The sequence below is a fragment of the Pelobates fuscus genome, chromosome 1, assembly GCF_036172605.1.
Source record: "Pelobates fuscus isolate aPelFus1 chromosome 1, aPelFus1.pri, whole genome shotgun sequence".
In the NCBI taxonomy this organism is placed as follows: Eukaryota; Metazoa; Chordata; class Amphibia; order Anura; family Pelobatidae; genus Pelobates; species Pelobates fuscus.
In genome coordinates, this window is record NC_086317.1 from 451,343,967 (window position 1) to 451,368,773 (window position 24,807).

Below are 24,807 nucleotides of genomic sequence, written 5' to 3' on the forward strand. Positions count from 1 at the left end.
ACCCAAAATACGTATGAAGAAGGGACAACCTGATGTAGATCAAATGTCCTTAGATCGAATCTATGAAAAAATTGGAGAAGCTTGCATAGCGTAAAAAAGTATATATAAAAAAGGTGAAATATAAGTGAGATTGGAAATACACTCACAAACAAACGATAAATTCAGGCCTTTCACCCTCTCAGGGGTTATGTGATGAGTATGGGTATCCTCCAACACGGTATATGTGAATGTAAAAAAATGCAATATAGTGAAGTATGTTTAGAAATATACAAATCACATTTATTCATTGCACTTACAAAATAGCAGCATAAAAAGGCATCTCTCCATATACATATGGAACTCCTGGTGGTGGTAGTAGAGTATCCGCAGTGGAGGTCCAGAGCCAAATAGAAGAAATGCAGGATTCGAACAAATAAATTAAAAACAAAAACAATTTACATATATATAAAAGTTCGGTTATATCCAACGCGTTTCGTCCTGTCAGATGTCGGACTTCTTCAGGGATAACCTTAGGTCAGTCTCTGATGGTATATATATCCTCATAAGCAATTTTCAGAATCCGATACACATGGAAATACAACTTGCGTTCCATTGATGAAACGCAGCAATCGAGCGCGAAATCCACAGAGCCTCTGAAAACAGTTCCGGGTTGTAGTGCGCATGCGCGTAAAAACGCGCATGCGTCAACTTAAAAAGACCGCTACCTACAAGGGACAGAAAGCAGAAAACGGCGAAAAAATCGCCAGAAAATTGCACACCCGAATATTAGAACATTACAACAACATACGGAAAAAGAAAATTGACCACAGCGTACCAAAACATTGCAATTCTTGTTCTTTATTTTCCTGGAATACCCTACAAGTTTTTGGAATAGATTCAGTTCAATTAGGGTGGAGAGGTGGAGATAGGCTACAAGAGTTAGTTAGAAAAGAGGCTCTGTGGATTTTCAATTTAAAAACTAAATCTGGGGCTCAATCAAGAAATTGATTTACAAGGTCTTATCTAATCAAGTTCTCTTCATGCGATCTCTTTGGGAATGTTTATATGCAAGGTTTTGTTCTCCTTGTTTATGTAAATATTTTCTATGTAGTGATAATATAATTCCTATGTAATATCATAACATTTGTATCATTACATTTGTATCTCTATTGTTACATTTATATCTCCAATTTTGATCTATATATATTATTTCAAGACTTAACTCCATTCATTCTGCATGTGTATATGCAATATACGAATTCCATCTATGTGAGGGTTAATATACCTTTAATGGGATTGTACATAGTAAGTCAGACTTTTAACTAAGTCTTTAACTATAGCTGTATACACCAGTTTTTGGACATACACTTATATATATAATTCGTGCAAGTAATGTCATATACATTGGTTGTACCAAGAGACACATATATATGTGCACATGTAAAATAAATCAATAATAGGAGATAGTCATTATGCCATCACATCTGTATTTTTAATCTTATTGATAGAATTTATGTGATCATTTGCTCAGGCGATTTTTCCGCCGTTTTCTGCTTTCTGTCCCTTGTAGGTAGCGGTCTTTTTAAGTTGACGCATGCGCGTTTTTACGCGCATGCGCACTACAACCCGGAACTGTTTTCAGAGGATCTGTGGATTTCGCGCTCGATTGCTGCGTTTCATCAATGGAACGCAAGTTGTATTTCCATGTGTATCGGATTCTGAAAATTGCTTATGAGGATATATATACCATCAGAGACTGACCTAAGGTTATCCCTGAAGAAGTCCGACATCTGACAGGACGAAACGCGTTGGATATAACCGAACTTTATATATATGTAAATTGTTTTTGTTTTTAATTTATTTGTTCGAATCCTGCATTTCTTCTATTTGGCTCTGGACCTCCACTGCGGATACTCTACTACCACCACCAGGAGTTCCATATGTATATGGAGAGATGCCTTTTTATGCTGCTATTTTGTAAGTGCAATGAATAAATGTGATTTGTATATTTCTAAACATACTTCACTATATTGCATTTTTTTACATTCACATATACCGTGTTGGAGGATACCCATACTCATCACATAACCCCTGAGAGGGTGAAAGGCCTGAATTTATCGTTTGTTTGTGAGTGTATTTCCAATCTCACTTATATTTCACCTTTTTTATATATACTTTTTTACGCTATGCAAGCTTCTCCAAAATAATCTGCATAGTCTGGAAGAATCATTTCTAGAATTTACACATCTAAAAATTGACAGTGCTTCCCAATGTCAATAACTTTAGCACACCTTGACTAAATAAAGTGGAACACAATGCCCATCTCTGGGATTCTAGAGTTTGCAGATCTCATTCCAATTCTTATCTGCAATACTAAAATTACCACTTTATAATATTCTGTTTTGTTGCCTCTGCTCTAAGAGTACCTTCAGAAAGAAAAGTAAGGTCATGGTTGCTCTGCAATATTCGAAAGATACATTGATCATGTTTTTTGTTTGACAAATCATGTGTAATTTGCAAAGAAAAATATTTAGTAGCAAAAAATAACATTAATGGTTCATATTGATTGTAATTTGCAGTAATAAGGTTTAATTCCCCTATTATTACATCTTTAGGTGAGTGAACTAACCAATAAGGTTCTTCTTTTGAATGCAGAAGTCTTGAAAAAACACACGGATCCTTTTCCTTTGAGACCATTTCAAACCCATGGTAAGAACATTCGTACAGGGACTGTAGGTCAATCATTCTACTCAAGCATTACCCTACCTAAGTGAAGGACTGAAGCATTGACTTTCTACTATGTATTGAGCATGTTAAAGCGGCTCTGTCAACCAAAAAAAGAAATGAGCATTGACCTTTTTATGAAGATAAAATCTTTACGAAATGGTCATAACAACTGTGCTGGAATTTTATTAAATATCAACTTAATTTAAATTCCAATGCTGTCAAAAGATATCATAAGACAAAGCAGGGACTACTCTGCCTTGACAAAACTTAACAAAAGGTGGTGCTACCACCAACAACTTTTGTTACTTCCCATAGCCATAATTAGCAACGGCTTTGGGAATAAGGTACTGTTTCCCCCATAATAAGACAATATCTCTGGAGGCTCTGAAGATCGTGGGATCTTCCATAGACATCAGTGTTGTACTCTTGCACTTGTATAGCATTTACGTGAGCTCTTAGAAGATGAAGCACCAGGAGCTGAAGAAGGTAATATAACTTACCTCTACTGAAACTCAAGCCATGCCTAGTGGCGATGCAAGGAGCCCAGAAAGGGATAGAGTTACTTTAAAGCAATGCATTAACCTTTATTAAATCGGCTCTGTCATTAGGTTTGCACCCATCTCCAAGCCTGTCCATGCTTTTTTTTCTACTCCCTCCCATCCATCAACCCTTCCATCAACACTAAGTGGCCTCAGGACCAGTGCTACTTACTTTATTTCAAGATGTCCCGATCTTACTGGGTCTTAATTTATGGTGCCGCCATGTTAGTGTGCCTGTGGAACTGGGTTCACTGTTGGGGTCCCACAAGAGCCAACACAGTGAAGTGATGACACAATGCTCACGGTAGTGACACAATGTTGGCAGGAGGAGAGTACGAGGTTGATAGTCCATAGTAAAGTTGGTAAAGGTTGTGGTGCTTGACTAATGTTACACCTTTTGTCAACCTTCAAGTTATACATAAGGAAAGTAGTACTTACTTTTCCTTATGAATGACTTTAAAAAACAAACAAAAACAAAACGTTACAAAAAATAAAATAAAAAAATAACATAGCCAAAAAGATCCATGTGTGTGGAAAAGTATGAAAATTACTCCAAATTTCATGAGCACCTTATGCTCAATGATATCAGCTTGGGTGGAATGATCCCCACCGAGGATATATATGAGTAGAAGTAGAAGTTGTAATGATCCCTGGAGAGGCTCCTTTACGATGATAAAATAAATGCAGGATAAAAAAACAAAAAACATAAAATGTTAAGGGTAAAAACAATATTTATTGTAACATACCACACAAAATGAAATAAAAGCAAATTAAAAAGTCCTTCTGAATAGTCACAACCGGTTTTGCCCTCGGGTTTTCTCAAGTGATCAAAAAAACTTTTTTAACAAATCAAACAAAAGCAATTGAAGTAGCTCAACACAATGAATGCTTCAATTGTTTCTCCAAATTCAACTGAAAATGCAAATCTTCAGTCTACCAAATTTTCAACCCCCTGAATATAATACCTCACAAATATGCAAAACAGGTGTTATCTCAAGCACACCTGATGCAACAAATTAACTGCTTCATTAGTTGCACCAGGTGTGCTTGAGCTGGAACACTTGAAAAACCTGAACTGACTAGGGTTTTGTTGAGTGTCATGTTTGACTGCATGTAAGAAATATAGCTAAGTCAAAAGAATGGTCCACAAAGCTAAGAGAAGAGACTATCACCCTCCACAAACAAGTAACAGGATACAAAAAGGTAGGGAAGGCACTAGAGACATGTTGGAAGCATAGTTTGAAAGTTCAAAGTTGAAGAAACAGGAAGCTATCAATGGCAGATTGAAAAAAAAACCCTTAAGTGACTGCAAAAGACCTGCAGCAAGACTTGCTGGCAACAGGCACTGAGTAAGTAAGGCGTGTACTAAACATAGAAGGCTTCCATTCCAGAACTCCAAAATGTACACCACTACTGATCCAAAAGTACAAGAAAAGTTGGCTCCAATATGCTCAAAATCATATAACTAAGCCACAGAAGTTTTGGGAGTTCTGTGGAGTATAAAAAAAAAAAAAAAACACCTGGAACTTTTTGGCCCAGTGGATCAGCAGTATGTCTGGAGGAAGAAGAATGAAGAAGCATACGCTGAAAAAAATACTCTGCCTACAGTTTAGCATGGTGGTGGCTCGGTGATGCTCTGGGGCTCCTTTGCATCCTCTGACACTGGAAACCTGCAGCGTGTCGACGGCAAGATGGATTAATTCAAGTGTCAAGAAATCCTAGGAGAAAACTTCATGCCATCTGTGAGGAAGCTGAAACTTGGGCGTCATTGGACGATCCAACAAGACAATAATTCCAAGAATACCTCAAATTCCACCAAGGCTTGGTTGCAGAAGAAGTCCTGGAAAATTCTACAGTGGTCATCACAGTCACCTGACTTGAACCCTATAGAAAATCTCTGGTGGGATTTGAAGAAGGCGGCTGCAGCACGCAAACCCAAGAATATTACTGAACTGGAGGCCATTGCTCATGAGCAGTGGGCTAACATTCCTCAGTAATGCCTTGTGTCTGGCTATGCATGTTATTTGTTGCAGGTCAATACAGCAAAAGGGTGCTCTACTAAGTAACAAAGATACTTACCATGAAAGCGTTGAATAATTTTGAGACTGGAGAAATCATTATAAGTTGTATTTTCAGTTGAATTTGGGGAAACCACTTGAAGCATATGTTGTGTTGAGCTATTTGCTTTTGTTCGATTTGTTCATTGCAAACCGCTGAAAGTCTGTAAATTTTCACAATAAACCTGATTTTCTTTGGGGGTTATACAATTTTGATTACAACTGTACTTTGCCAGTTTTTTTATATTCTGGTAAAGTGAGATATTTAAATATATCATAAAAGATTCAGTAGAATTTTTAAAAGTCAACATTAACACTTCCCCCCCCCCCCCAGTTTAAACATCTGCCATCCAATCTTCTCCCCCCCCCCCCCCCAAACATTTTATTGCAAATTTAGCAGTTTATCCACAAGAGAAAAATATTGGGGTTACATATCCGAACCCAATTCTCGTTTTGAACCAGATGTCAAACATCACTGTTAGAGTGTGTAAACATGGTCTACATTAGTAATTAAATGCAGGTCTATTTTTTATTAATCTGGCCCTCTAATTCGGTTCTTCCCACTTATTTGAAGTTAAATAAAGCTCTCAGTTTTTGTAATAATCGTCTAGTTATAACTTATAATTAAACATTTTCTTAATCTCATAAGCATGCAACCCACTGGGAGTATCAAATAATATTGATGGAGGAGTATGGTTTAATTATTGCTTATAGTTATAATTATATCCGAACTAACATCTGTTGTTGAAAAAAAAACCCTATGATTGTTATTAGAACATTATGTTAGTCTGGGATCTGAGTATCTTAAAATAAGTGAGCTTACAAGTCTACATTTGGAATGTGATTGAAATAAACACTTTAATGAAATAAATAACACAGACACTTACCATTATCCGAACGCATGCTAACATTTTTAATATTTTATATAAGCCAAAACATCTAGAATTGTGAACTGCGTAATATATACCATGCTTAATGAATCATGTTCATAGTTAACAAGTTTGAAATTAAAGTGATACATTGTTCTGTGTACTGGTTATATGTAGGTGAAATTGTTTATTATTTTTATTTTAGGTTATGATTGTACAGATATTAAGGAAACTTTTGGTCCAGTTTCAAAAACCCCAAGTGGCTTATACATTATACAGCCTGAAGGATCTAATGCTCCATTTGAGGTAATAAATCAAATCTAAAATAGAAATGAACAAAAACATATTTATTAAATCGAATCTTTATTGCGTGTTTCACACAACTTGAATGAAATACAATTTTAAGATTGATCAGTTTAAGTAAAACAAGTAGTGAAGAAACTGGAAACATACCGTAGTCATATCTTATAGGACCACTATAGGCACCCAGACCACTTCAGCTCAATGAAGTGGTCTGGGTGCCAGGTCCATCTAGGGTTAACCCTGCAGCTGAAAACATAGCAGTTTCAGAGAAACTGCTATGTTTACACTAAGGGTTAATCCAGCCTTTAGTGGCTGTCTCACTGACAGCCACTAGAGGCCGCTTCCACGATTCTCACTGTGAAAACCACAGTGAGAAGATGCTGACGTCCATAGGAAATGCTTTCCTATGGGCGGTTTGAATGCGCATTGGGCGCTGACGTCAGCAGGAGAAGGAGAAGTCACCAGCGCTGAGGGAGCCCGACGCTGGAGAAAGGTTTTAACCCCTTAAGCCCAGCGGGAGGGGAGCCATGAGGGTGGGGGGATCTAAGGACTACATAGTGCCAGGAAAACGAGTTTAAGATGATCTACAATTTTATGTAGTAAGAGAGCAAATTAGTCCAAGTACTGAAAACATAATACAAATTAGCAAGTAGACTAAACATTTTGATAATCCTAATAAATCATTGGTCCTATTGGGGTTAAAGTATTTTTTAAAGGGATAATAAAGTGCTAGGAACACAAAGTTCTGTGTTCCTCCTGCGAGCAGGCTGCCTGTAGCGTTGCTGCATGTTACAATAGCACCGCTCAGATACATTGCTCTGCTCGTGGGAGAAGTAAAGTCAGCCTGCAGGCAGAGGAGCAGCATGTGCCGCCACTGGACCACCAGGACTTGCAGCCTTATGTCCCCTCCCCCTGGCCAATGGTAAGAGAAAGGATGGGGGGATATAAAGTTTTTTTTAATGACATTTATTTAAAAAAAAAAGTTCTCGCATTGCACCTTTCACACACCCACAGCACCCCTTACCCCCACACATACACAGCATCCCCCACACACACACATCATCCTTCACACTCTGCACCACTACACACCTACTGACCTACCGCACTACATCCTTAATACACATACTGCACCACATACACATACCACACCCCCTATGCACACTCTGGATCCCCAACACACACTAGATTGCCTTTAGTTACACACTGCACCACTCACACACACTACATTCCTGACATACACACTGCATCCCCTATGCACACACTAGATCCCCATTATGCAAAAAACACACACTATATTCCTTAAACACACACTCTCTACAACCTCTACACATACTACGTCACCTATACATACATACACCACAGTTCCTGTGTACACACTCGCTGCATCGCCTATACACACTCTAAGACCCCTACAGTACTTATACACACACACACTCTCTACAGCCCCTAGCCATAATACCACACACAAAACACAAGTGCAACTAAAACACAAAAATACCACACTACAGTCACCTCAGTCTACAAATGCAATCCTACAAGCACCCTACAAACACATGTACAGTACTCTTTCCTGACCCTTTTGTCCTCTGAAACCCCACTTAAAGGAATACTATTGGGCCAGGAACACAAACATGTATTCCTGATCCTATAGTGTTAAAAACACAATCTAGCCCACCTTGCTCTCCTAAATGCTCTGCCCCTAACCTGCCTCATTGGCTGAAATCATCAGAAGTGATGATCTCAAGCAATCACAATGTTTTCTCATAGGAAAGCATTGTATTGGCTGAGATGGTCAATTTTGATGATCTCAGACAGTGGCGTACACACAATCCATGGGGCCCCGGTGCGAAAACTGATCCGTGGGCCAGCCCTGCCCCCCGAAAGAAGACACACACATACATACAGACACATACACACACACATAGATACGTACACACATACAGACACACATACATACAAACAGACAGGCACACATACATACATACATACAGACCGACACACACAGACACATACATACATACAGACCGACACACACACAGGCACACACACATACAAACAGACAGGCACACAGACAGGCACACATACACACAGACAGAGACACACAAGACAAAAATACATACAAAGACACAGACACAGACAGGCACACACACACGCAAAGACACATACATACAAACAGACAGGCACACACATACAGACAGACAGACAGACACACACATACATACATACAATGACACATACACACATACATACAGACACACACACACAGAAGACACACATACATACAAGGACACACACACATACAGACAGACACACACACACACACACACACACACACACAACATACATGCAAAGACACATACACACAGACACATACAAACAAACAAACACACACACACACACAATGTTTAAGTCACCCTCCTGTTTCCTACCTTTTAGGTGCAGGAATGTGACATTCCCTGGGGTCCAATGGTGGCTTAGGTTGATGCGAGTTCCCACTCTGACTTCCTCCTCCTTCCTCCTGTATGGGCTCTCTGTATGCTGGGAGGAGTGACGTGCAGTCACTTCCTCCCAGCTTGTGATGTCATCACAGGGGGCCCGGTCGCGCTGTTAAAGCACCTAACGCTGACCGGGCCCCCTGACAATCCATGACCTCTTGGGGCCGTAAAAGATGGAGGCGGGTAACCGGTCGCAGGGGTCCGCAGGGTGGCCAGGCCCCCTGGAGTGACGGGCCCGGTCACAGCTGTGACCCCTGCGACTGCGGTATGTACGCCGCTGATCGCAGAAAAGGAGGCGGGCTGGGGGCCGCCCTGGCCAATCAACATTTCCACATAGAGATGCATTAAATCAATGCATCTCTTTGAGGAGAGTTCAATGTCTACATGTATAGGGTGGAGACACTGACTGTCAGTGCTGCTCACTGTGCAGCACTTCCCCTAGGAAGCATCTGTAGTGGTCGTCTGAGGAGTAGCCATTAGAGGTGTCCCTAGGCTGTAATGTAAGCACTGCCTTTTCTCTGAAAAGACAGTGTTAGCTGTAAAAAGTTTGCAGAGACTGACTACACTCACCAGAACAACTACATTAAGTTGTAGTTGTTCTGGTGACTATGGTGTCCCTTTAAGGAGTCACCAGAGACAAGTCACAAGTAAACTCAGCAGAAGCGTGTCATTAAATTTGCTTGTTCTGTGCAGGGCCTTTTCTTCATGCAAGAGCTTTTTAGAAGTGGTCTGTGCATGGCGTCCCTGGAAGTACATTGTACCAACACTCTCTCTCTAACCTTGCCCCCCTTGCCACTGGGCCGCTGTGATTAAAAAAAGCCAGGGCCACAATTTTTTTTCCCAGTCCGGCCCTGCTTGTAACACATATTTTGGCATATGAGAATCAGAATAGATGAGAGCTATTGTTGAAATTGACTGATTTTCCAATAGAAAAATTAGCAAGTTAATATTGAAAACAGTCTTGGATACTTTACTTTGACTTTTTATCTGCTGGGGTGCAGACGTAATCTCACAAACTGCAATGTTATTTTATTATGCTTTATGAGAAAAAAAAATTAAACAGAATGGTTTTACCACCCATTTGTGTAAAAAGATACTGGTTTCCTGTTTGTTTACACGCTTAAACATTACAGGGGACGGATGCAACAAATAAACAGGTATATAAATCCCAAGGTAAGAGGGAACAAAGAGATAAGCACTCACCCAGATGTCTTTTTAGGAGAAAATATGTTTATAACATAATCTATTTTTAAATCCATGGGAGGGATGTAAGACAATATTCTGCAACATTCCAAAGAAGTAAAATGTATAGATTTAAGACACCTTGGTGAAACGAAAATAAATTGGGTAAAGCGTAAATACAATTTTTTTTTAACAATGTTATTTTGTCAGGCGTTTTGTGACATGGATTATAAAGGAGGAGGATGGACTGTTATTCAGAAGAGAATTGATGGCACTGTTGATTTTCAGAGGACCTGGCTGGACTACATGGATGGATTTGGGGACCTGTCAGGTAATATCATCCTGAAGTGATGTATCCCTTAAAGTTTAATTATCAATCTCACCCATAAGATCAGCCCAGATCCATAACTCCTTGAATACAGGTAAAGCTTTTCTGCAAAAATAACATAACCACAGATGATTGTTTTGGCTTCTTATGGATCTCTATCAAATACATTTCCTATCACTCTGCACAGTTATCAAAGGGTTCACATCTGATGTTACCCTAATTCTCTGAGGAGAGTAAGACATAGACCGCTTGCTCACCAAGACTAGAGGGATATCAACAGTTCCTCTTGGACAAGGTCTGTGTAAGACTCAAACAATCAGCTTAGGTTGCTGTGATGTTCATGCAGTGAAGACTTGACTGACCGTTTATGCCAAGACTACACAGAAGTTCCAGCTAGGTTCTTTCTTTCCGATAGGGCCTGCTCTGTGAGTATCTCATATATTTTTTATGTTCTTTCAAATTATATAACAAGAATATATTCTACAGAGCTATTAAAAAGAAAAAAAGTACAGTTAATACATAAAAAACAATAACAGTGGTCATGGTGCCAGGAGTCCATTGCCCCCCCCCCTTCCCAATGCAAGTAATCAAACTGTGTCAGAATGGTTTGACTTCTTACCTGAGGTCAATCAAGTGCTGCTCTCCACCTCCTTTACATCAGCTAGAGAGTCGGAAGCTCTCTGCCTGAGTCTGAGTCATGCCCAGTAGTGCAGGGCTTATCTTGGTGCTCTCAGCCAATGGGTTAGCTCCTGCAGAGGCATACAGTGGTGCCCTATGAATACCAGGTAATAAGTTACACTCTTCTGAAACAGCTTAACTACTTACAGTAGTTAAGGGGTGGATGCCAGGGCACTTCCAGCTCCATAAGCTCTACAACACACTGTAGTGGTTATGGTGTATGGAGTGTTCCTTCACGAAACTGGGTAAGAGTTTGGTGTGGATACTTATTCAAGCTTACTAGCTAGATTGGAAATAAACAGCACAAAAGGGTTAATTATTATATAAAATAGTCCCTAAGCGTAATAATATATATATACATGTATAAACCAGTTGAGATTCTTTATATTAAATTCCAAGAATCTCAAAACAAACAGAAACAAACAAAAGGTGCAATATGAAATAATAATGTGAGGAGTTTAATCAATGTGCTAAAAGACTAACACACACTACTATTAAGAGCTCTGGTGTAGTCAGCATGGACAGTACAATCCCTGTATATGGATGTATGGTGACCAGTGATGGTAGATAATCTCCACATCCAGTGGTGGCACAATATTTAAAAATTACAAAGGAAAATCCAGTGGCACAGAATATTTCTGTAGATAAATATTTGCCAAATCCCGCCGCTTCTATCTCAAAAACATAGCTTGTATCCGCCCCTATCTAATGCTTGATGCAGCCAAGGTGCTGGATCATACTGCTATCATCTCTTGACTTGACAACCGCAATCTATAATGAATGCGGCGGCGAGGCTCATCTTCCTGTCTGCCTGTACCATCCATACCTCCCCCCTCTGTCAGTCCTTACACTGGCTTCACAGAGCCAAAATCATCTGAACCATTAGAGTGGCCTTTTCTTGAGGCCAGCCAATAAGCATACTGTCTAATCAGCATCTTGATATGCCACACCTGTGAGGTGGATGGACTATCTCGGCAAAGGACAAGTGCTCACTAACACAGATTTAGACAGATTTGTGAATAATATTTGAGAGAAATAGGCCTTTTGTGTACATAGAAAACGTTTTAGATCTTTGCGTTCAGCTCAAGAAAAATAAGGACAAAAACAAAAAGGTTGTGTTTATAATTTTGTTCAGTGTATGTACACAGAACAAAATTATAAAAGCAACACTTTTGTTAACAGGCACTTTTGTTAACAGGCAGAGTTAACAGGCACTGTCTTTTGCCTCGGAGAGTTAACAGGCATTGTGTCCCAGGAATTCCAGCCAACATCTTATCCTTTGTTCGCTGCCAGACAGCTGGTACAGGTGAAATGCCAAAATCCTTTTGATCATACCCCGATGGAAAAGTAGTGGTCGAGAGACTAGATGTACAGATAACTGTAGGTACGCATTTCTTAAGTGAATTTTGGTGAATTGCTGGCCACCTGCCAATTATGCGAAAAGATCATCTATCCTCGGAAGGGGATACTTATCTATTTTAAGCTGCACGTTAAGAGCCATGCGGAAATCCCCACTCATACACAGCCCAACCACCAATACATCACAATATGCAAACTCATACACTCATACACCGCCCAATCATCCATACATCATAATATGCAAACTCATACACTCATACATAAAATCATATACAGCCCAACAATCCATATATCACAAACACGACTCAAAGCTGCCACTCACATATTATCCATTGTCAAGACACAATTCAGCCCAGTAAGGAGAAATGAGCTTACCATTGACCCTCCATTACCCTCAATGTTTGGGCAGACTAGATGGGCCGAATGGTTCTTATCTGCCGTCACATTCTATGTTTCTATGTTTCTCCATGCTTGCTGTGGCAAGTAACTTTTATAGGCCAGTTTAGTAGAATGGAATCGTAATTATGAGCCCTGATCTATAATGTAATACTTCACAACACAATAACATTATTGTCTCATCCCAGAAATACTTTTCCCCCCTCATTATTGATGCTCTATAATTATATTATTTCTAAACATTCAGTCTGACATAGATTGGCATAAGCACATGGCAAAAAAAACCACGATTCCATTGGATAACACAGAGCAGGCTTTAGTGTATATTGTGACAAATTCCGTGCCTGTATAATCACTATGCTTCCTGTTTAGTTTTGGATACAATTCTATTTATTGGTGTCAGTAAGGAAGTGTATATTTCACAGACAACTATCTGGGTGTTTACACGTGATGTGGTTTAAGAGTGATGTTACAGGTGAGATAAATACAGAAATTGAACTAGTTATTTTTAAATATGCATTCTATGTTAAATCAAATGTGCAATCTCACTGTCTGTAAAACAAGACATACGAAATGAACACAATACTTTAATGTTCTGTTACTCCTAAAGGGGCACAATATGCTGGATGTGCCCCCTCCCCTTCCATGTTTAAAGGGCTACATAAACAACACAGGTCAACAACTGTAATTAGATCGATTTTAGAGTAAGTTTGTGTTGCGGATTCTGAATATGGCATTGATTTTTCTAGACTGGCTCTATTTTTTTTAATTTTATTTTTAATAATGGATACCCCCATAGAGAAATGTAAAAAAATGCAAACAATTTAATGATTAGACATACCCTACCTGCAAATCACATGGAAACTGACTCATATCATACAAATAACTCATTACGTTTTATTCAATACAATAACATAAAAACAAAGTACACTGATAATGGGATAATTGGATAATCACATTTGATGAATAGAAAACCGTTATTTCTATGCTTTTCTTTTATATTTTCTCATCAGTTCCTCCAATCGTTTAAGGCAAATTTATTAGAACAGAAGATACATAGCAACGTTTCAACCAAGACCTGGGTCTTTGTTATTGGCTTATAAATGTTTGTATTGCTTGGTGTGAAGTAACTTGACGAAGACCCAGGTGTGGGTCGAAACGTTGCTGTGCACCTTCTGTTCTAATAAATTTGCTTTGCAGTTGGAGTGCCTTTCTTCTATATTCTGGTGTCTTACAAAGTCAGTAATGTGTTCCCTTTATTTCTGCAGAGTGTATTTGCCACAAACGTATTAGAATGCATTATGATTGTATAAAAAGCCTCTACGTGAAGAACTCAAATTCCTATATAAAAAAAAGAATCAATATGAAATTATATGCAAAACAATGTTCAAGATAATATTAGATTACATTGGATAAAAACAATGTTACAGAGTAAAAGGACAGACCAAACCCAGCTGCATATGTCAGGAGCCACAGGTCGTATTGGGGTAAAATCATAATTTGAGGGGTATCCATTATCTCAAAAACCAGATCCAATTCAACAAAACAATGTAATGTCTGGATTCAGCACCCCAAAACTATCCTACATTTGTTAAAACATCCAACCAAACAAAGCATTTTTTTTTTTAGTTTGTTTTTTTGGGGTAGAGATCAGGAAGAGGCTCCACCTGTCAGGAGTCTCATTCTGGTTCATATTGTTGTCTTATTCCATAAGCATTGTCCAGCAAGATGTATCCACATGCCCCAGTTTTATTTATCACATAGGTGACTTATTAGTAAGCTGATAACAGCCATTTATAATATGATTTAGAAACAGTGCTGTGTGTAGTAATCTCCTGTGCTGCCAAACACTCATGCACAAAGTCATGGGTTAGGTTCTCTCCTTTGAAAAATTATATATCCATGCAAGTTTAGCGTGTAGTTTACTCTTGCTGCAAGCATAATTTGGATAGATCTGGAAAGGCAAAGGAGCAGGTAAAATATCTCCACTGAGGTCAGAGAGCAAGGTAGCATCAAACCGCTTCAATGACAAGCCATGTTCAGCAGTTAGAGTGGGCGTACATAAGTGTTACCTCTATATTGCTTACATTAGATAAAAGAAAGTTGAGATGCTCCTGAGTAGGCACCATCTCATATGACTATTTATTGAAGTCTATTCTCATTTGGATTCCTCTTAAACTATATTTGCTCATCTAAAAATATACACTGCTCACTGCAATACAGAGTATATAGACTTCAATGTATGAACCAGTAAGTGACATTTTTAAAGCATTGTGTCACTGTGTATTTTGTTCAGAGAAACAGAGTAATATAACTAAGAAAGCACCCATCACTTCCTCTGGTTCAATGGCTGTACTGAAGAAGACGAAGTTAGAATCTAGTTCAGTACTTATAATTATATTATATTGCATACTGTCATATGCAACATTTTATGAATATATTCCATACCTGTCTGTATGGTCACAGCTGTGGGCTAGGCTGCGACATCCACAGTTAAACCATATTCTGACAATGTGTTCTGGCCAGACATTTGCATACTGGCTCATACAGCAATTGTGACTTACGTTGTTCCAACAGATGATTTCAATGCCACATGGAAGAGAAACCGTCTATAAAAGTAACATTCTTTTCTACTCACCACACAGAGATTTTATTCAGTCACAATATTCCAGTTGGCGGGTTATATCGATAATACAAACATTTGTGTACATATGTAGACAAACAACTCCCTTATTAGTTTCTTGTTTTCAGGCTCATTAAAAAGTAGAATGACAGATTGGCACACGGATCATTGCTTTGCATTCCACAGTCAAAGGCTCAACTGTACGCTTCTTTTTGCACTTACATTTTCTTAACTGTAAATATTTGTCCAAGATTCTTCTCTTTAATGAATAGAACATTATTAAGCATGTAGATTGTTTGCTTCCACAGGGGAATTTTGGCTCGGTCTCAGGAAGACGTTCTGCATCTTAAGTCAGAAAAACACCAGCTTCATGCTGAATATTGCTTTGGAAGCTGAAGATGGTGCATTAGCTTATGCAACATATGATAATTTTTGGCTCGAAGACGAAAAGACTTCATTTACAATGCACGTTGGACGCTATTTTGGAACAGCAGGTAAGAATATTAGTATAACTGTCCTTTCTAAAATAACAAACATATTAATTACAATTGGATTATTTTCTGTTATTTAATTTTGCTATTATTGTTGAAATATAGTTTGTTGAAATAACCTCTATGTTTTACGAAAAGTGATTAGTAAAAGGCATACCACCTAATCCACTATTTCTGCAGTAAGTTGTTTTCTTGTGGTTTTCAAGCAATAAGCCAGGTAAAATATATATAGTGTAGTATTGTTTGTACAAAATAACACATGAGTTTAAATATTGCACCAACATGAATAAAGAATTAAAATATCAAATCACAATTAGTTTCCATCGATCAACTCACCACCCAAAAGGAACAGTGTTGGTGAAGATTTGTGGATTCCCCGAGCTATACAGGTTCCAACAGTAACAAATGCCAAAACAAACAGCTGAAACTAATATAAAAGGAAACAAAAATAAATTACTATATGAAATAATCAGTAATTAAAGTGCTTCTTTAGCACCTTTTATTCATCTGCACAGATTACTTTTATTTAAAAAACAAAACATTTTTTTTTACAATACCTAAATGTAAGAAGTGCTTGTGAATTATTATTTCGTAGGTGATGCTATTCGAGGCCACCGGAACGAGCACAATCAAAACGCAATGCCGTTCAGCACATTTGACATGGATAATGATGGCTGCTACCCATCATGCACTATGCACGGCAAATCTGTAAACAGCTGCAGTGCACTCAACAACAGGAGTGGCTGGTGGTTTAACCAATGTGGCTTGGCCAACCTGAATGGTGCTCATCGTGTTACCCGGGGTGTGGAAATACCAGGCATTCATTGGAGCACATGGAAACAAGACAATTCCACAGTAAAAATTAAATCTGTTTCAATGAAGATCAGGAGAACATACCAACCATTTTATAAATGACTGCGCCATTGGTGTCCATATCTAACTACAGCTCAATTTGTTAACCTGTTATTAGAAATTGTACATTGGATTTGTGTAATGTATTTTGTAAGCACCTTTATGATTTAACATGAGTTTGTTCCACATATATTGTTAATCATTGGGCACACAGTAGATGAAGTTTCTTGTTACAAAATGTTTTTGATGTACGAAACATTTTGTGAGTTTTTTTGCAGAAATAGAATGACAGATTATCCTCTTGTCTAGTGTGATGTAATTAAAAGCCGATACCATTCAGATGATACCACTGTCACTGGAAATTTTTTGGTAGTCAGTTGCACCTACTGTCATTTTTGCAGCTTACCCTTTTATTATACAGTATAACTTTCAGGACTAAATTTTGCTGTGCAACCACTGGAGAGTCACACTAAGCACCATAGCAACTTTGACTGTAAAGGCCATGGTGCAGAGGGTGCATGGGTGTAAAGGCCATGGTGCAGAGGGTACCCTGCTGTGAGTAACAAATACCTGTAGCAGTTATCAAACAGACTTCAGCTGTAGTAATGCCCTGGATCCAATTAATGTATCTGTCCAGACAACATGAAATACTAGGGTAGACATCTCTTTCCTCCTTCACATAACAGTTGTTAGCTCAGGTAACTGTTATTTACAATACTCTGAACCGTGCAATGTATAAATGGATAGCAACCATATATGCTTTGAGCTTACTGACCAGATTCAGTCAATTATATTTAATATATACTCCTGTTTGGCAAAGGTTCGGATAATTAGATTCCTATAGAGTAGAATAAAAAGCTCCTGATTGGTGGAGCATCTTGTGATCTGGTGGAGCGGTGGAATTGTCAGATGCATAATTTGCCTGTGCAAGTGTTGATCTATATAGTGTATGGAAAGAAAATGTGGGTTACTTCCCAGCTATTTGTGTCCCTTTAACCCCTTGAGGACGGAGGCAATTGTCCACGTTCCGAACCAAAACAAAATCTGAGCTATAGGTTTGTTACACTGTAATTTAAAGGGTTCTCTTCAAGTGCCCCCAAATATATTATTTATAATATTTTAAAGGACAGAAAGCACTTTTATTTAACATCCTATATGTATACTTAACACGTTTACATGTTAATGAAATGCTAAAAATGAGGGGGAGGGCAGTTAATTTGATCTTATAATAATTTTTACATATCCAGTGCAACTAATTAAAAATAACTCAAAATAGATCCATATATCCAACCTGATTGTTAATAACTTTTACCTTTGTTTAGGATCCAAATACATTTTTGATAGTCAAGGCTAACTCTATAATAACTCCCACAGTAATGCTATACCAAGCATACCCTTACCCAATGTTTACACTAACTGTGTGCCTACCCTAAGCTTACCGTTAACTTAAACACTACACTATCTTTAACACTAAAACAGCATTAACCCACACCCGTCATTAAACCTTACCTTACCCTAAAGCTAACCCTAACTCTACCCTAACACTAAGTGTAAACCTGCCCTTCTCTTACTAATACATTTAACCCTACCCTAGCCACAACCCCAACCTCAACCCTAAGGTAGCCCACTGATAATATCAATTCTGATATTAGAAATAGGTTTTAACACAGTAGAATAATTCTGAATGAGCCTGGGTCCTAGACGGTGATAGATAGGAGCTTACAAAGCCCAGCCCTGGTCCATATTGGCTGGGGACTGGCTTGGGAGTGCAATTGCTCAGCCACGGTTTTTAACAATGAGTTAAAGGGCTGTGTGCAGTGCTGACTTCCAGCACTGCACAGGGCCTATTGGTGAGTCTGGAGCCTCTAAAAATGGCCCCAGCTGACGTACAGAGACCCAAGTATCCATTGATACCTGGGGTTAGTGGTGCGAGCAGCTCATCAAAAACTCTGGGGCCACTAAAATTGGCCCCAGCACATTAAGGGGAGCCCCAGGAATCCATTAACATCTGGGGTTCCCTGGTGTGAGCAGAGATTTAACCCTGCTCACACCATATATGCAGGATGTATTATGATGGCCTACAGGCCGTAAAGCCCACTTTATGTATGATGGCATAGAACACCCTATCGGCATTAGGGGTTAAAGGAAGATTTTTAGAGTAAACAAACGGTAAAATCAGGCTAAATTCAGCATAACTACAGGTGCCCTGTTCTATATTCATAAAAGATAAACAAATTAAAAGTACGTACTTTGAAGGCCGAGTTGATTGGTGAAAAGTAGACGCGGTATGCATTAAACCAGGTTAAATATAGACCATTGTGATATTGATAGTGTAGAAAAAAAAACTCGAGTTATTTTCTAGTGGGTCTATTTATAGTGAAATCATGAACTAGCACCACCTTGCCTCTTGCAGCGCACCTGATAGAAAAATGGGGCCCATACTGGCTTTAGTGAATCACAATTGTTTGAAACGGGAGCATCAAAGCAGCAACTCCAAATAAGTTGAATACTATATCAGCAATGCTTACTACCATGTGCGTGAGACCCATTAAATGCTCAGATGAGCTGCTAGAACATATCAGTGATTTTAACTGGTCATGATGCTTGGAGTCAGTATCTGTAGCATTTCACTGTTAAACGCTGCACATACAGAGTTTAACCCCTTTGCTGCCGGGTGAATAGCCCTACCTCTGGCAGCATCATTAAGCGGCATGAAACAAGGGTACCCAGCTGGTTAATGTGAGTTCTCTGCACATTGGACATGTATGACAAGTACACTCACTGTGCTGGCAAAAGGCGTCCAATGGCGGCATGCCTCCCTTCAGCCCTTCCCTGCTAACAGCAAAGGATTGTGACATCAGCAAATGAGCATTGGGCAGCCAGGAGAGCTTGGCCTTGGAGTGGAAGTAAGTTATTGTTTTATTTTTTTGTTTTGGGTGGTGCAGCATAGGAAGGATTGCTCGAGCCAAAAACTGTTTTAGTAAAACACTGTTTTTCTGGGTGGCGTAATCCCTTAAAGAATGGTGCTTTGCAAAATTTATCTTGGTATATGATATATTTTATATCACAAACAAAGAGTAGGTCACTGAGCTAATTTTACAATTGAAGAATAGGTCACTGAACTAACTTTCATGAATAATACAATACTTGTTCTGTGTACATGCAGGAATGTACAGCTAAGCTACACACCTCTGTGCAAATGGTGAGAATAATTAATTATTCTGTATAGTTTAAGTGGGGGCTCACAGATGTGGGGATTTATTCACTAAACAGTGAGCTGTGAAAGTAGAAAACCAAGTTTAAAATGTTGCTGAGATAGCAGAGCTGATACTTTTTTTTTCTCCAACTGATTTGTTTTTGCCCATGTTTTACAACTAATTTGTCAACTCACTATTTAGTAAACACCCGCCCCCAGAGCCGAAGACAAGATACCGAATTGCCCCCCTATATTTCTTCACATAGGGATGGTGACTGGGGCTAATAAATTCACGGTTCAGCCCCCACGGATCAGAACAAGATGCTCGTAAATCAGTGGTAGTCAACCTTTTTCTACCTACCGCCCACTAATGCATCTTTTTGGTTGAAAACATTTCCTTACCGCCCACCAGTTTTCGCACAAGTGCGGAATATTTTTTAGAAAGGAGGGTGTTTTAAAAAAAATAAATGTACGTACATTTATCTTTTTATTTCTACTTAATGCATGTTTATAATGTTTTGAACTTTAGAAAGTTTAATGAGAAAACAATAAAGTAAATTGAAATTACCTTTACAAGTGATTAATGAGATCCTTGAGGTTGATGCTGCAAGACTAAATATTTGATGTCTGGTTCGATTTTCGTAAGGAACAAACGAAGGTCAGCTCTTTTGGTGATATTCAGACGACTTCTCTGTTTGCGCATAATATGATTTCTTTTTTTTTTTCACATTCTTTATTTTTGTTTGTCAGTCACAGATATGAAACATACATATCTTGTTATTGCATTGAACATATACGTATGAACATTCTTACAACAGTTAAACATTTAGTTTTTAGTAGCAATCAGAACTAGGTATATTCTTTTCTATTGTGTTGAGTGTAGAGCGTATTACCGTGTTGGCTACCTGTTGTTTGCGTCTGTGTTTGTGGGTATTCGGGTGTATTTATTTTTTGTTTTTGTTTCAGTAGGTACGTGTAGGGTGAGAGCTCAGGTGTAGTTTGCGCTGTTCGATTTGTGGTATCTTGGTCCCTATCGGTTTAGTGTGTCTTCAAATGTTACTCCTGTTGTTGGTAGTCATTTCGTTTTCCCTTGTGGGGTAATCGCGTCTTACTTCTCGTGTATTGTCGTGTTCCCTGTCGGGTGTGGAGGGTATGTGTCCATCGTGTTTGGCTGTAGGTAGGTCGGGGGTTAGTCTGTCTTTAAGGTGCCTATGTTAGTCGTCTGTTCTAAGGTGTCTTGAAGCCCTATTACCTTGCGTGGGTATGAGAGACCTAGGTCAGCTAGCCTTTGTACTCCGATCGTGTTGCCTTCTTCTCTCTGACCGTCCATCCTCTCTATTCGTAGGTGTCTGTTCGTTATGGTCTAGCTGTAGTTTTTGTGGGGTGCTGCGGGTGTGCGTCTCTGTTGTACGTCTAAAGTCCCGGGGGGGGGCGGGGGTATGTTCAGGTGTGCGGTTCTGTTAGTTGTGGCGTTTATTGTAACTGTCCGTTGTCTTGTCGTGAAGCCTGCGCCACCGCGGCGGTAACCCCGCTCCCTCCTGCGCCCGCTCGCGCAGCTCTTTTTGACACATAGTCCGCCCAAGGGAACCATGTCAGGGCACACTTGTCCCAACGTCCCTGCCGTGAGGCCGTCATCATTTCCAGGTTGTAGATTGTTTCCACTCTGTCTATCCATTGTTGAAAGGTGGGCTTTTCCTCATTGTTGGTATAAGCATTTTCACCGCCGTGAGCAGGTGTATGGTGAGGCCCTTTTTGTATTTCTTCGGCGGTATGTGTGTGTGATTCAGTAGCATCGGTAGCGGCTGTAGAGGGATTTCCATTCCCGTTGATTGTTCGGTGTATCATTTGCCAGTATGGTACGATATGGGAACATGTCCACCAGATGTGGAGCCCTGTGCCCTCTTCTGTGCCGCATCTCCAGCATTCTCCTGGGATCAATTCGTGTACGTGCCGTAGTACATCCGGGGTCCTGTAACAGTGCATTAGTATTTTATAGTTGCACTCTTGGAATTTAGTGCATATAGATCCTTTGTGTGTCAACTGGAAGATGTTTCCCCATTCGAGGTCCGTCAGTTCAACCCCGTCTCCCTCTTCTATCGCTCCGTGAAGCCTAGTGGGCTCTTGTCCCCGTTATTTTGTAGTGTGGTGTATAGGAGCGATACACCATGTGCGAGGTGCTGTCTGGTCGTGCAGATGTGTTCTAGTTGCAGCAGCGGGCGATGTAGGTGTTTTTTGGCTTTCACAGCGTTGACGTACGTTTTTATTTGGTGGTAACGGAATTCGTCTATTCTGTTTGGTCTGCGGTCTTGTAGTAGTTCTGCCAGGGTCTTCAGATTCGGTCCGTTACACCATTGGCATATGTGTACCCAGTCCGTTGCTCCGAAGTTCCGTAGGTCTGTGGAGCTAAGTCCTCCTGCCAGTGTCGGGTTATTAGTTATGGGTGTGAGCGGGTTGGGGGATGTCGTGAGTTTCTTGTTGTATCGCACTCTGCACCAGACCCTCAGAGTGGCGTCTATCATTGGATTCCCTGTACGCATGTCTCCCTGTATAGCTTCACCCAGCCATAGTAGGGTGGGGATCTTCCCCTGCGCTTGCTGTAGTTCCATGTGTACCCATTGTTTAGTGCTTGGGTTGGCGTGCCAGTCGACTAGTCGATGAAGGTGTGTTGCTTGATAGTACGTGATGATTGACGGCAGTCCCGTGCCTCCTTCACTCCTTGGCCGCTCCAGGGTCGATCTTCGTATGCGTGCCGGCTTCTGGTTCCATACGAATCGTCGGATGGTAGTCGTTAACGTCTGAAAAAAGTCTTGTGGGATGATTGTGGGCAGCGTCTGGAATAGGTATAAGATCCGGGGCATAACGTTTATTTTTTTGCATTTATTCGGCCGAACCACGAGATGTACTGTGTCGTCCATCTCTTTATGTCCTGTTGCAGGGTTATGAGAAGGGGCGCAAAATTTATATGGTATATTTGTGTGATGTTCTTTGGTAGCCAGACGCCCAGGTAGCGTAGTTTGGTTGCGCATGTTTTGAATGGGTACTGTGTACGTATGTGTTGTTGGAGGGCGGTATTTCGGGTGTATTTCCAGAATGCTTCCAGCAGGTTCGGTGTCGATATCCTGGGTTGTTCCAAGAAGAAAAGCATATCGTCGGCGTATGCCGCCACTCGGTGTTCCTTTCCGCCTATGTGATGTCCCGAAATTCCTCCATCTTGCCTGACCACTTCAAGGAAGGGCTCAAGGGTGAGGGCGAATAGGAGGGGAGACAGGGGGCAGCCATGACGAGTCCCATTGCATATGTTAAATGAGTCCGTTAGGGCTCCATTGACTCATATTCGTGCTGATGGTGTGGTGTACAGTGCTGCGACCCAGGTCCGCAGGTGCGGGCCAAAACCCATGTGTCTTAGTGTCTCTGCCATGAAGGTCCAGTCAAGCCGATCAAATGCCTTTTCTGCGTCGGTGGACAGTAGCACCATGTCCCGGTTGCCAGCCGTGGCTGTGTGTATGATGTTAAGGGCCCGGATGGTATTGTCCCTGGCTTCCCTCCCTGGTATGAATCCGACTTGGTCTGGGTGTACCAGGTCTGGGAGTGTGCGTGCTACTCTAAGGGCCATGGCTTTGGCGAAGAGTTTTAAGTCCGCGTTTAGCAGCGAGATCGGCCGGTAGCTGGTGCAGTTTGTTGGGTCTTTGCCCTCCTTTGGTATGATCGTGACTGTCGCCCTCAGGGTGTCTGTGTGGAATTGACCTCCGGTTCGTATGGAGTTGATGCCCGTCAGGAGTCTGGGTAGTAGAATGTCTTTGAAGGTGCGTATGTAGGAGATTGGGAGTCCATCTGGTCCTGGGGCTCTGTGGTTTCGTTTGTTTCAGCGCTGCCGCTAGCTCTTCGAGCTCCAGGGGCAGTTCTAGGTCGGTTTCTTGTTAAGCTTGCTTTTAACATGGTCCTCTAGGTACGACGCTATCCGCTCCTGGTGTTGTCTTGCCGCCGGACCTGTTCAGTTCTGTGCCTGGTTATAGAGCGTCGTGTAGTAATCCCGGAACGCTTTTAGAATACCCTCAAGGAGTCGTGTAGTGCCACCTCTGATCGTGTGGATTTTGTGGATGTGTTGTGTTCTCCTTTTCTCCCTGAGCATCCTTGCTAGTAATCTGCCACTTTTATCAGAGTGTTCATAGTATTACCTGGATGTTTTCCTTGCGGTATGGAGCAATGGACAATATATCCCTGAGCTCTCTGCGTTTCTCGGTGAGGCGGAGGAACGTGCCCTCATCTAAAGTGTTCTTGTGATCTCTTTCTAATTCTGCTATTTGCTTCGTCAGGTCAGCGATGTGCATCCTCCGGTTTCTTTTGCGGGTGGTACTAGCTGCAATAAGGTGCCCTCTGATAACACATTTATGTGCCTCCCACAGCGTTAACGGTGGGGTATCTGGGTTGTCATTAGTGGTGAAATATTCAGTTAAGGCGTTAGTTACCGCGGTAGTGAGCTCTAGGTCGTCTAGCAGGGATTCATTCAGTTTCCACTGTCTTTCCCGTGGTTTGTAAAGTGGGGAGCTAGTGCGCACCAGGACTGGCGCGTGGTCGGAATAGTCCATCAAGCCTATGTCTGCATTAATTAGTAGGTTTAGATATTCCTGGGCCATGAATATGCAATCTATACGACTGTAGTGTGCGTGGACCGCTGAGTAGTGGGTATAGTCTCGAGCGTCTGGGCGGTACGCCCTCCAGCAGTCCACGAGCAC

The 24,807-nt window shown here is 40.5% G+C and overlaps 1 protein-coding gene across 1 annotated transcript in view; it reads left to right on the plus strand.

Moving 5' to 3' along the window:
* The window catches only part of ANGPTL5 (angiopoietin like 5), a 35,002-nt gene extending 17,780 nt beyond the window's left edge, over positions 1 to 17,222 (plus strand). The window contains exons 4-8 of the mRNA XM_063444936.1: positions 2,595 to 2,688; positions 6,377 to 6,477; positions 10,362 to 10,482; positions 15,844 to 16,029; positions 16,622 to 17,222. Of these exons, the coding sequence (XP_063301006.1) occupies positions 2,595 to 2,688; positions 6,377 to 6,477; positions 10,362 to 10,482; positions 15,844 to 16,029; positions 16,622 to 16,941 (822 nt within the window). The 3' untranslated portion in view covers positions 16,942 to 17,222. The remainder of the gene's footprint in view (positions 1 to 2,594; positions 2,689 to 6,376; positions 6,478 to 10,361; positions 10,483 to 15,843; positions 16,030 to 16,621) is intronic.
* The last annotated feature ends 7,585 nt before the right edge of the window (positions 17,223 to 24,807 follow it).